The 13,199-nt window shown below is 33.9% G+C and overlaps 1 protein-coding gene across 1 annotated transcript in view; it reads left to right on the top strand.

Moving 5' to 3' along the window:
* Positions 1-12,902, top strand: part of LOC143238285 (zwei Ig domain protein zig-8-like) — an 86,590-nt gene extending 73,688 nt beyond the window's left edge. The window contains exons 3-5 of the mRNA XM_076478378.1: positions 848-1,058; positions 2,506-2,802; positions 9,068-12,902. Coding sequence (XP_076334493.1) covers positions 848-1,058; positions 2,506-2,802; positions 9,068-9,174 — 615 coding nt within the window. The 3' untranslated portion in view covers positions 9,175-12,902. The remainder of the gene's footprint in view (positions 1-847; positions 1,059-2,505; positions 2,803-9,067) is intronic.
* Positions 12,903-13,199: the final 297 nt, after the last annotated feature.

Genomic DNA, 13,199 nt, shown 5'->3' with positions numbered 1-13,199 from the left:
TAGAATGAAATAAAATCTTTAACTAAATAAAAAACTGGTACACGAAAAACAAATGAAATAGATTTAAATGTGACGAAATATGGTTGAATTTAACTTTACAAAATCAATTTATAAATTTAAAACTTCAAAGTTGACTTGCAAGTCATATTAGAACTTTAGAGTTCGAGTTCAGTCTGAAATCTTGCCTGCAATTGAACTTCTCCATCAACTATATCAGATGATTCAATCAGAATCAGTGAAACAGTTTGATTAACTCACAAGGTCAACTTGTGGTCATCTAAACTAATGCATCAGTGTAAAAGCTGGCCAAACTTTACAACAATTAGCAGGTGTAACATATCTAAGATCGCACTTGTAGCAATAACGAATGTTTCGAATACAAGCAAAGTTATAGATATTCAGAAACAAATTACATTATAAGGTTATAGTTTTCACTATGGAAACGTTTTATATAACAATTAATTTAGATTATTGTCGGACAAAACACGTACACAGATTTTTTTAAAACTCAAATAGAGATAGCAAAATATCATAGATGAATTGGCCGAGTGTGTGTTTGTGTGTGTTTCTTTTTAGCAAAGCCACATCGAACTCTTTGCTGAGTCCACCGAGGGGAATCGAACCCATGATTTTAGCGTTATAAATTCGTAGACTTACCGCTGTACCAGCAGGGGGACGAATTGCCCAAAAGTTTTGAAAAAAAAGTCGTGTTTTCATTTCTCTTAATAGTCGTTATTCAGTTGTGATGTAGTTTTTTAAAATTACTCTAATGAGTTTTAAAACTAATTTGAAAGTGAGGTTCTATCAAAATCACATGATATTAAGCACATTTCTTCCTGTTTAATAGGTTTCTTGGATTCGACGACGAGACCTTCATCTTCTTAGCGTTGGTACAGAAACTTACATCAATGATGAGAGGTTTAGTGCCGCCCACGTTGAAGGCACTAATGACTGGCCACTCCAAATCAAGTATCCACAGCTGACCGACACTGGTCTGTATGAGTGTCAAGTTAGCTCTGACCCCAAAATCAGCTTCTTTGTCAAGTTGAACGTTTTAGGTTCGTTGTTATTAGCTGGTTAGCTGGCCAAAACTTAGAAGTAACAATAAAGGCATATTAGCATCGTTTATAACAGTTTGAATGAGTCCGTTATGCAAAACAGATAGGCAGTTTCGACACACACACACAGCTCTCACAGTGTAACTTTACCAATGTAAACAGTTCACTAAACACGAATATGGTGGGTGCGCTGGGAATACTTTAACCATTCTCAAATATACTAGAAGCAATTAAATACGATATAAATTCTGAACAATAGTGGTATGTCTTAGACATTTTGAATTGGGAATTAAAACCTTTGGCGAACTGAAATCAGGTTTCACGAAGCATGAAACTTCCTTTACTAAGAATCAAAGCTGATACCTAATAGGTCAACCAATTATAGTTCCCTTTCTTCCAAAGGAAAGAAGAAATAACAACAAAACACCACGAACAAATAAACTAAAAACTGAAGACAAAATATTTATTTCCGCTTATAATGATTCCATTTAAACCAAAGATTGACTTATAAGGCTTCCCAGAAATGGTACGCCCCTTTATGAATAACAATAAATAAATAAAACGCTATTATTTACAAAGCTTTATGACATTAGGTTTGTTGCCGTTATCAGTACTGCTTAAACTAAAAAAAATTGTATTGAAATTTACCTACCCGAGTAATGATTTTAGATTTTAATAATACCCAAACGTTTCTCAAGTTATTTTTACTACATGTTTGTTCTATATATTTATTTTTTATAAAACACAAAGCTACATAATGGGCTATCTGTGTTCTTACCACTAACGATATTGAAATGCAGTTTTTACTGTTATAAACCCACTGATTTACTGCTAAGCCACCTTAAGTTAAGATGGTAAATGCTTCTGATATTTAAGAATATTCTGAATAAAACACGCTGTTATTACTGTGGTTCGTTTGTAGTTCATGTAAATAAAACCATTCTTCATTATTTTTACTTTTAACGTTATTTTATTTTCTGACGTTTAACCGACTATCTATTCTGGTTTGTGCTGCGATATTAATCCGTCAGTTGTAATTTGAATCAATAAAGACTTCTGTTAGTATCCCTCAGCGGTACGTCTGCGGACTCGCATCTCTAGAATCCGGGTTTCGATACCCTCGGTAGGCAAAGCACAGATAGCCCATTGTGTAGATCAAAATGCCGTTCTTCAAGTACCACAACTGTTTCTTTGTTTGAAGTTAAGCACAAAGTTGTACAATGAGCAGTATGTGCTCTGCCCTCCACGAGAATCAAAGCCTGGCTTTTAGCATCGTAAGTCCGGGAGATCTACCACAGTTGAAAGAAGTTAGCCACAAAATCCAAAATCAACTTATAGAAGCTTATCGAAAAATTATGTATTTTGTACATATACTTCGTTTTTGCCAAAACCTATGTGAAATGATCATAAAATATATACATATAAAAACTTCAATTTTTAATTTCAGAACCCAAAGCAGAGATCTTAGGTACTCGCCCTCTATACGTAAAAACAGGAACTTCTATCAATCTCACTTGTGTGATCAGCGACAGTCCAGAACCACCAGTTTTTGTCTTTTGGTACCACAATGATCGAATGATCAACTATGATAGAGACAGAGGAAAGATATCTCTTCAGAAAGGAGAGGACGACGCTGCGATAAGTACACTTTACATCAGGGATGCTCAACCAACCGACTCGGGAAATTATACTTGTGGGCCTTCCAACTCTGACGCAACTAGTATTTCAGTGTTCTTTCTAAATGGTAAGCATGTTTATGGCTGTAGAATTTCTATTTTTAATTCAGTTTTTAAACCAGTTTTTCTTGTTAGCGCATAACTGAATTTTAATTTTCAGATTACCGGTTCGTTTTTATACCATTGATTTCTGGTCGGTCCACACCTAGTACCGTATTGAGTAATTTTATGTTGGTAAATACTAGAGCACTTAGTGTAAAAAACTCACTCAATAAAATAATATAAATAATTGATTTTTTTTATAAAATACGTGAAAAACTCCAGCTCTAATTAATGGAACTAATTGCAATATTTTTCTGGTATTTTTCTGTGACTGGTATTACTAAGGACCCAATAAAAAACAGTCATAAGCATTTGCAGGCATAAATAGTTTAGAAAAAACTGTTTAAAAGCCAATGGGTCATTGTGGAACTATTGTTAACTCTAAGCTTCAAGAGAAAACTAATAAAGTACGCTGAAAAGTAGGGTTAATCTTCAAGCTGATATATTAAGAATGTTTAAAGAAAACAAATTAATATTACATCTTCCACTGACTTTCTAGACATCTAATATGCCATTTAATCCTTGTCTTACTGACTTCCGTACGTTGTTAAGAATACTTATTATCAATGTTGTTATTACTTGTGGACAGAATTTAGAATCAGCTTAAGTTGCAATTATGGTAATTGCTATGATTAAGTTTGCTACACGACACAATTTTTTTTCTTGTATTTGGCGCACATCTGTCAAGATCTTGTGTGACGAATCTTTACAGACACGAATGAAGCATGTTTATGCAGATCTGTAACATCCAAACACCAAACAAACAACTTAGTGAGAGCTAAAAACAATACAATAATGACTTAAGAGAACTAACAACAATATCTTAATGAATGATGAGAACTATGAAAAATATCCTACTGAGTGATGAGAATTAAAACAATACCGTAAAGGCTAACGAGAACTAACAACAATATCTTAATGAATGGTGAGAATTGGCAACAATATCGTAACGAGTGATGAGAAATGACAAAATGTTGTTATGACTGAAGAGAACTGATCGTAATTACTTATAAAAACTAACAACAATACCGTGATTTCTTATGAGAACCAATAACAATATCATAATGAATGATGAGAACTAACAATAACAACAGTACCGTATTGACTTATGAGAACCAACAACAATATGGTAATAACTGCTGAGAACTAGAAATAAAAACAATACCTTAATGACTTATAAGAAATAACAAAAATATCGTAATGACTTATAAGAAATAACAAAAATATCGTAATGACTTATGAGAACTACCATAATATTGTAATTCATGACGAGAACTAACAATACCGTAATGATAGATGAGAACTAACAACAATATCATAATAAACAATGAATATAAACAATAACAACAATATCGTAATAACTTAAGAAAATTAACAATAATATCGTAATTAATGATGAGAAGTAATAATAATATGGTAACGAATGGTTAGAACTAATAACAATACCGTAATGACGTATGAGAAATAAAACAATGTTGTAATAATTGAAGAAAACTGACAGTAATGACTTATAAGAACTAATAACAATACCGTAATGACTTATGAGAACTAACAAAAACATTGTAGCGACCGATGAGAAATAACAACAATGTTGTAATATTTCAAGAGAACTAAAGACAATACCGCAATAAAATATGAGAACTAATAACAATATTGTAATGACTGATAAGAGCTGACGTGAATGCCGTAATGAATGGTGAGAACTAAAATGTAACTACTTCTTAAAATTAACAACAATACCGTATTGAATGATGAAAACTAACAACAATATTGTAATGAATGAGAATTAACAATAGTATCGTAATTGTTAAGCAGAAAAACAACCTTTGCTATCAAGACTTTGGTAAATTGAGAAAAAGCTAAAATGGCGTATTACCATGGTATTCTAAGTTATTGTTCTCCATGTTTAATAACACTAAACATTGTAACAATAGCATCGTTTTAGTTCATCCTTACAAGGTTAGTGCCATTCTAATGAATTATTCTAACAAAATAAAAATAGTGATAGATAGTAAAATAAAAATGCCAACAAAAGCACTGGATGTGTAGAGCTAAATAATCGTTTAATATTTTTCACTCTGTATTGTTATCTAAAGTGTTGGTTTATAAAACAAATTACCCTAAATGCTGCTATTTAAACCTAGAAATATCCTACATTCTCTTAGTTAACCATAAAACAAATATCAGGTAAAAGTACGTTTAATTTTTGATGTTGAGTAACGTTTCTAAACAGAGGTTTATCAAAAAAGAAATACAAGTACATAAGAATTCGTGACTACGTTCATTGAGAAACCAAAATGTTCTGGTGAAAAAGAATGCTTTATTATTATTTCAGCAATGAATAGAAGTAGAAAGCTCTTTTATATGTTCTAAGAACCTCACATTATATACATGATATACATTGTAGATTATTTATACCTTCTCCAATATTACTGGAATTATCGGAAGTAAATTCGAACATCATTAATAACGTTTCACAATCTGTGTCTACAGAAATGTACAGTAAAGAATTTCATCCGTTATTTCCAGACCAATATCTACTAATAAAATACATAGTTTCATCGAATATTAAAGTTCTCTGTACACCACTCTAAACTATCCTATAGAAAATATAAATGCCGATTTTATTCTTTTAAACTTGTAAGTTATGTACTAAGACGTGTGAAAAGGAAAATTGTAGACAATTGTGCATTATATGATGAAAAACACCTGAAGTGTGTCTGTAATATTTGTGTTATAATGTGCGTAAGGGGGGATTGTAAAAGATTTTGCTCAAGTGTTGGGAAGACTCTTACAAGTAGATACGTTTAAAAGTATTTCTGTTGCATAATGCTTGTTTCCATGAGACGAAGTGGTACACTATACAGTTTACACAATGACACCTTTAAGCTCTGCTAGTTATGTGAAATGTGATATACATAGTCTTATTGGCGAAAAACGTTCAGTGTTCAGTCTTTATCGGCCGCATCCAGGTCAATGATCTCAGCTGTTGTTGGCTACCGAGAAAAGAGACGCGTGTGAAAGACTCATGTTGTATCACAGAGACAAGTGTGGAAGACTCATGTTGTATCACAGAGACAAGTGTGGAAGACTCATGTTGTATCACAGAGACAAGTGTGGAAGACTCATGTTGTATCACAGAGACAGGTGTGGAAGACTTATGTTGTATCACAGAGACAAGTGTGGAAGACTCATGCCGTATCACAAACACAGGTGTGGAAGACTCATGTTGTATCACAGAGACAGGTGTGGAAGACTCATGTTGTATCACAGAGACAGGTGTGGAAGACTCATGTTGTATCACAGAGACAAGTGTGGAAGACTCATGTCGTATCACAGAGACAGGTGTGGAAGACTCATGTTGTATCACAGAGACAGGTGTGGAAGACGCATGTTGTATCACAGAGACAGGTGTGGAAGACTCATGTTGTATCACAGAGACATGTGTGGAAGACTCATGTTGAAGATTTCAGCTCTTTTCACAACAAGTACCAAACAAACAAGATATTCCATAACTAGCGATGCTTTTGTTACGTTCTGAATTTTTTCGAAACTCGAAACTTTTCTCTTTCAGAGGTTTATATATTTCTATAAAAACACGAATCAATACATCCTATCAGGAATCAAATATTCCAGTACTTTTTGAACGCCTGCTCCCCCTCCCCGCTAGTACAGCGGTATGACTACGGATTTACAACGCTAAATTCAGGGGTTCGATTCCTCTCGGTGGGCTCAGCAGGTGGCCCGATGTGGCTTTGCTATAAGACAAACACATTAACGTTTTGAACGAAACTTTTTATGTAAACGTCAAAGTTACTAATTATATCATTAAACATCTGATGTACTTTCTCATCTCTTCTGAAATGGTCAGTTGAGCTCTTCCATATTATTATTCATTTCGTTTTAAACAACACTTTGTTATTTGACTTATACAACAACATAACCGGGACAAAAGGTTCTTCCCTGTTGGTTTTAATCTTTTATTCATTCTTCCAAAGGGAAATTTACGTTGTTGCTAATGGTTGAAACTTTGTTTGGTGTTGTTTGACACCATGCTTAAGGTTTTGCGAAATACTTATTGAATTATTAAGAGTTCGTCTCTTCCTGCAGAGTTGGAGAGCTAATTAAATTTGCAAGACTTAACAAGGAAAACTAGGTTTGTTTAGTTCAACATTATCCCTTGAGGGATTTGGAGATTAGATTTTCGAACAACCATAACTGCTTTAGATGTGTTCATTGGACACTGTAAACGGATTTTTTAGTTAAGGGAATTCCATGTTTTAACGCTGGAAGGAAGTCGTGCGAACTTTTCAGAGCAAAAAAAATAAGCGTGTGGAATGTTATTACCTTGAATGAAATATCAGACAATTACGAGATGTATATCACTACAGTTTGTTTGCATTAGCTGTGTTTCACTGTACCGCTACAGTTTGTTTGTATTAGATGTGTTTCACAGTATCGCTACAGTTTGTTTGTATTAGATGTGTTTCACTGTATCGCTACAGTTTGTTTGTTGTTTATGTATGCTCAAAATTTGTTGTTTTTATTTACTTTTTGTCTTTGTTCATAGACAATACTAACAATTTGCTGAAAAAGAAACTTTTAAGAATATTAAGTGAACTGTATGATGGATTCTTGTTTTGTGAGTGTCACTGATAAACCATTGCATTATCAAGAAACTAGGTTAAAAAAATTATGATGGGCAGTTGGGTTAAGGCGTTCGTTTGTTTTGTTTGTTAATTTTACGCAAAGCTACATGAGGGCTACCTGCGCTAGCCGTCCTTAATTTAGCAGTGTAAGACTAGAGGAAAGAAAGCTAGTTATCACCACCCACCGCCAACTCTCGGGCTACTCTTTTACCAACGAATGGTTGGATTGACCGTAACTTTATAACCCCCCAACAGCTGAAAGGGCGGGCATGTTTGGTGCGACGGGGACTCGAACCCGCGACCCTCAGATTACGAGTCGAACACCTTAAGGCCCGGCATGGCCAGGTGGGTTAAAGCACTCGACTCGTAATCTGAGGGTCGCTGGTTCGAATCCTTGTCTCACCAAACATGCTCGCCCTTTCAGTCGTGGGGGCGTTATAAAGTTACGATCAATCCCACTATTCGTTGGTAAAAGAGTAGCCCAAGAGTTGGCGGTGGGTGGTGATGACTAGCTGCCTTCCCTCTAGTCTTACACTGCTAAAGTAGGGACGGATAGCGCAGATAGCCTCGAGTAGCTTTGCGCGAAATATAAAAAATAAACAAGACAATAAAAATTACGATCGTTATATAGATAAAGAGAAAGAAGTTCACGTGTTTCCTTTGTAAAGAATGGTAGAGTTTTAAAACGTGATGAGGTATTTAAAAAGTATATTTGTGATTTCTAAAGTTTAACCTGGACGAATAAGTTGACAAAGACTCACATTAATGTTTATAACTTGTAAGTTGCATACTTAAATTATTATATATTTACATTTTTATTTTACTCAATTTCTGGCCCTCTGGAAAATTCGAATCAAAACGTTATTATAAAGTATTTTGTAATTGGTTACTTAAAGAAGTTATGTGAAAAGTAACCTTTCATCCCCTGTACTGTGAATAAAGGAAACGTCACATTATTCAAAGTTTATGGTTATTTACTCAATATATGGACAAGTTGTTCTTACTTTTCACGTAAAAAATAATAGTATTAGATAACAGATAGGAATGAGGCACAGAAGGCAAAGAAATTAACAGATCTCGTCGAGAAACTGATGTTTCTGAAGCGTTAAGTATATATATATATATATATATATATATACGTTGTTATTTTTATTTTCGTGAGTAAAATTGGGTTGTAAATAACATTTGTAGTTTGGTTCAGAAACTTTGGAGCTGTAACATACAAATTAACTTGTGGAAGACTAATTAGTAGACGTAATTCTATGACGTGTATACCTTAGATATTACACACATAATTAATTAAACCTGACAAAATTAATATGCAAACGTTTTTAATGAAACGTAACTTCTTGGAATTAATAAAGGGTGTGCAGTGTATAATTTTTGGGGTGGTTTTCTAATATGTTATCAATTTGTGTACTGTTTAGGCTGCTGAAAAGCTAGTAATTTAAAGTAATTTACGAATATCATTATTTTTAATAATGTTCAATGTACTTTGGTAAACCTTATATCGAACTAAAAATACTTTAGTAGAAAATAATAAAACTACGGTCTATTTTTTTTAATATTTCTTTGCCTGTAGGTGAAAACCCAGCTGCTATTCAAAGAGATGCCAGCGCTTCACGAGCGTCCTCTGGTGACCATTTGAAATTTTTTCTGTTGGTGTTTCCTTGGTATCTTGTTAGATGACATCTTTATCACTCACGTCGCTTCTGATTTTGTAATTGTGAGTCAGTAAGAAAATGAAAACGTAAAGCTGATGGATTCGTGGTTAAACGGCGACATCTGACGGTATATTATTTACTCTGTCCTGTAATCAATTCACTGAAGAGAAGTGACATCTGTTGACACGATAGAACTTTTTTTTGTTTCGACCGAAGATGATAACAGAGACATAAAAACCTAGAATATGTGATATAAATGAATACATATTCGGGCTTATGAGTAAGTAAATATGAAAACCTTGGCACATAAATATATAGTGATGTTGGGAAGAACAACGTATATGTGATGTTTATTTCAGTGAATGTGTGTTGAGTGTGTTTCTAAGTAAACGATTAACACGGAAACAAATTACAATAAAAATTGCATAATCAACAATGAACATACAAACATATTTAGCTTTCCTATATTTATTATGTTTTTGGCTGTTGTTAATAGCTTCGTTAACGCACAAATGTTTTGTTTTGTTTTTTCTTCATAGTTATTCCAAAGGAATTTTTTCTTGGTCCTCGAACTTAATTGAAAACTAGGTGTGGTTTTTGCATTCTTATTCGAATGAATTATTTTATCGGCTCAATTTCTTTTCAATATTACATTAAAGAGGTTTCACTTTTTAGAAGTGTTTGAACCTTTGAAAAATATATCATATAAATCTCCTGCCTCCTGAACATGCATAAGCTGAGAATTAGTTCATACCTTCATTAATACCCCCCACACCAGTGACACAGAGGTATGTCTACGGACTTACAATGCTAGAAACCAGGTTTAAATACCCTTGATGAGCAAAGCACAGATAGCCCATTACTTACTTTGGTTGTTAACAACAAACACATCTTGGTGAATAAACTTCTCTCTCCCTGAACATGTAGACGCTGAGTACATGAACCTGTAATTAATTAATTCCTTTTGCAGAAAGTTTAAATTACAGCTTCGTGTTCCAATATCTCAAGTAAATATTGATAAGCTAAATTAATACTCATTTAGAAAATTATGGTCCATTGAAATTGGTAATAAAAATCTCAGATTTTTACTAATAACACATGTACAATGCAACGTCTATAACATATAACATTTAAACCACAAGTACTCACAGGTACGTTAAAAGACAAAACCACTACGTTGAAGTTTGACTTCAGAAAATGTGACTATATAAAGTTCTCCCTATTATTAACCCAGTTTGTTTAGCTTTGTGATTTAAGCTAAGTTACAAAACGACCATCCCTCGTGGCCATTTTTACTTAGTTTGTTGGCCAGACTGTGGTGGATTCAGATAAGATTAAACACTCCTTCAAGTATTAATGTTTCTCCATTAAAAGTTTATCTTATCCATCATTACCAAAACACATTCATACAGTCAACTATGGTAAAGTTTCTCACTCGGGAACTTGGGTCTTTCCTGTTATAAGTCCAAGTCAGTTCAGCCAAAATGATTAGAAATTTTCTTTGCTAAATTATGGTACGTCTACTTGAAATTTCGAAGAATGTATCAAGTCAGCATTAGGTAAAATGTGTTTTAATGAATTATTGTTTCATCTGGGATCCCTGACCAATCATATCAAATAATCCATACAATCAGGTAATGGATTTTGTTGTTGTCTCCTCTAATGATCTCTAGTCATTCAGTGATGCATACATTCAAATTTAATAGAATGCCCCTTTTATTATTTTACGCGATCTCCAGATACATTCTCTCTGCTCACACTAATCTCCAATATTTACAATTAGTTGGGTTAAAACGACCTCATTCCATTTTTCCAGATTGTTTGGTTTTAGACTTTCATCTCTAAGTAATCAGTCGAAATATACAGTGTGAAATAACCTGAGATAAAATACCTTCTGTTACAGTGATGTTGGGATATCTGTTACGCATACAGTTGTGAGTGTAGCAGAACACTTCAGTAAGCGATGGTAAGGTTTTTTCCTGTAGGAAACAGTCGGACCTTTCCCACATTCATATGTGTAGGATACCCTTCTGCTGGATTATCAGTTCTTCATATGTCATCTCTATTCAGTAAGCTACAGTAGTGTGTGCAGTTAGCAGGCGCATAGTGACTACTTACTGAATTGTTATAGTTGTGACTGACGTCGCTAATACGTCACTCAGTTACTCAGCCTATTCATACTTTAGGGTAGAGTACCGAATTACTGAAATATGTATGTTTAGTTAACATTTCTCAACGCTTTACACTCTTAGCAAAAGCTGCAAGACCCACATCTCTGGATTACAGTATATCCAGCGAACAGGTCTAATAATTCAGTTGCGGGTCTTGTATTATGTAAGTAGTTTATTTTATCTCTGAATCTCTATCTAGGCATCACTGTAGCAGTCTGTGTTCTCTATTTAATAATTAATAACCGTGATAAATTAGCTCAGCTGCTGAAGTTTGTCCTTCATTTATGTATTTCTAGTTCATCTTTTGTTAATAAGGCTTGGTAATACATTCAGTCAAATAACACTTTATACACTACAAGCAAATGCACCCGTCCTGTCAATTTAAATTACTTAATAGACTTTAAAAATGTTAATTGTGTTGCACTCTTGGTGTCACTTAGAGCCAAAGCTTTGAGCTGCTTGTATCGCCTTCCACAGAAAATAATTGTTGAACATTTCAACCATGCTAAGAGATGCTCAACAATAACACACAATAAATCTACAATTTTGTTATTTACGTTACGTCAAATTTTGATATGTGAAATACTGTATAATTAATTCCTAATAGTGCAGTGTATAATATTTTGCTTGAAAAACAAAATTTGGCATCAACGCTGTTTATGTCTTTATTTCCGTCATTTCAAAAGTGAATGTTGAGGTTTGCCTGCGTGCACAGCTTTTTTAAATGCTCCACAGACACCACGTTCCGCAACATATATAAGATAGCATCTAAAGTAGCTTTACTTCAGACATGAGATGGAACACTCTAAGGCTGTATATCCACTCTACTGACTTTATACCACAAAATACGTGCTAATACCTCTGTATTTGTATACATATCCAATGCTTCATATTCGTACGTCTGTATCTGTGAATATCTATAACTACTAAGCAGCTTTTATCCTGACGGCCTTGGAGGGTTAAGCTAATACATGATAATTATAAGTAAATGATGCTCTATTTACCCTACTTATCCTACTGTAAGTAACTGACGTTTTCTATACCCTTACTTATATTATTGTATACTCCTACTTATGTCATTGTAAGTAAATTATGTTTTCCTCACCCATACTTATGTCATAATAACTAATTGACACTATCTATATCCCTACTTATGTTATTGTAAGAAAACGATGTTTTTTTATCCAAACTTGTGTTACTGCAAGTAACTGACATTTTCTATAACCTTGCTTAAATCATTGTGTTCCCCTACTAATAATATGTATCCCGAAAAATAAAACTGTATCAGTTTCATTGAACATTTAGACACGACGGCTGAGGTCCTCCTATACCCAATCGACTTGACTTTTGTACTTTGACACTGGAGCTCTTTTCCCGAGTTCAGCCAAGTTACTATGTTTTAATATCAGAGCATGTTCTAGTTTTGAAAGTGAGTAAAGCGAGTACAACATATATTATAATCCATTACTTCAGATCTCAAAACTATATTAATACTCGTGTAGGTGGTTTTATGTATGAAGTTTGAAATAATGTCGACAGAGGAAGTTTTTATGTTAAAACCTTGCAATAAAAATGAAAAATATCTCAGTTGTGTGTTTTTCATTATCAAAAATTATGCTCGCAATTTTGTAAAAGACATTACACTTCGAGTTATTAAGAACCTTAAGGTGTTCGACTCATAATCTGAGGGTTGCGGGTTTTAATCCCAGTCACACCAAACATGCTCGGCTTTTCAGTCGTGGGGGCATTATAATGTTACGGTAAATCCCACTACTCGTGATGACGTGGGTGATGACGAGCTGCCTTCTTTCTAGTCTTACACTGCAAAATTAAGGACGGCTGGCGTAGATGGTCTTCATTTAGTTCTGGGCACAATTCA

This window comes from Tachypleus tridentatus, chromosome 13 (genome assembly GCF_004210375.1).
Source record: "Tachypleus tridentatus isolate NWPU-2018 chromosome 13, ASM421037v1, whole genome shotgun sequence".
Taxonomy (NCBI): Eukaryota; Metazoa; Arthropoda; class Merostomata; order Xiphosura; family Limulidae; genus Tachypleus; species Tachypleus tridentatus.
This window is presented reverse-complemented; position numbering and strand designations above follow the sequence as displayed.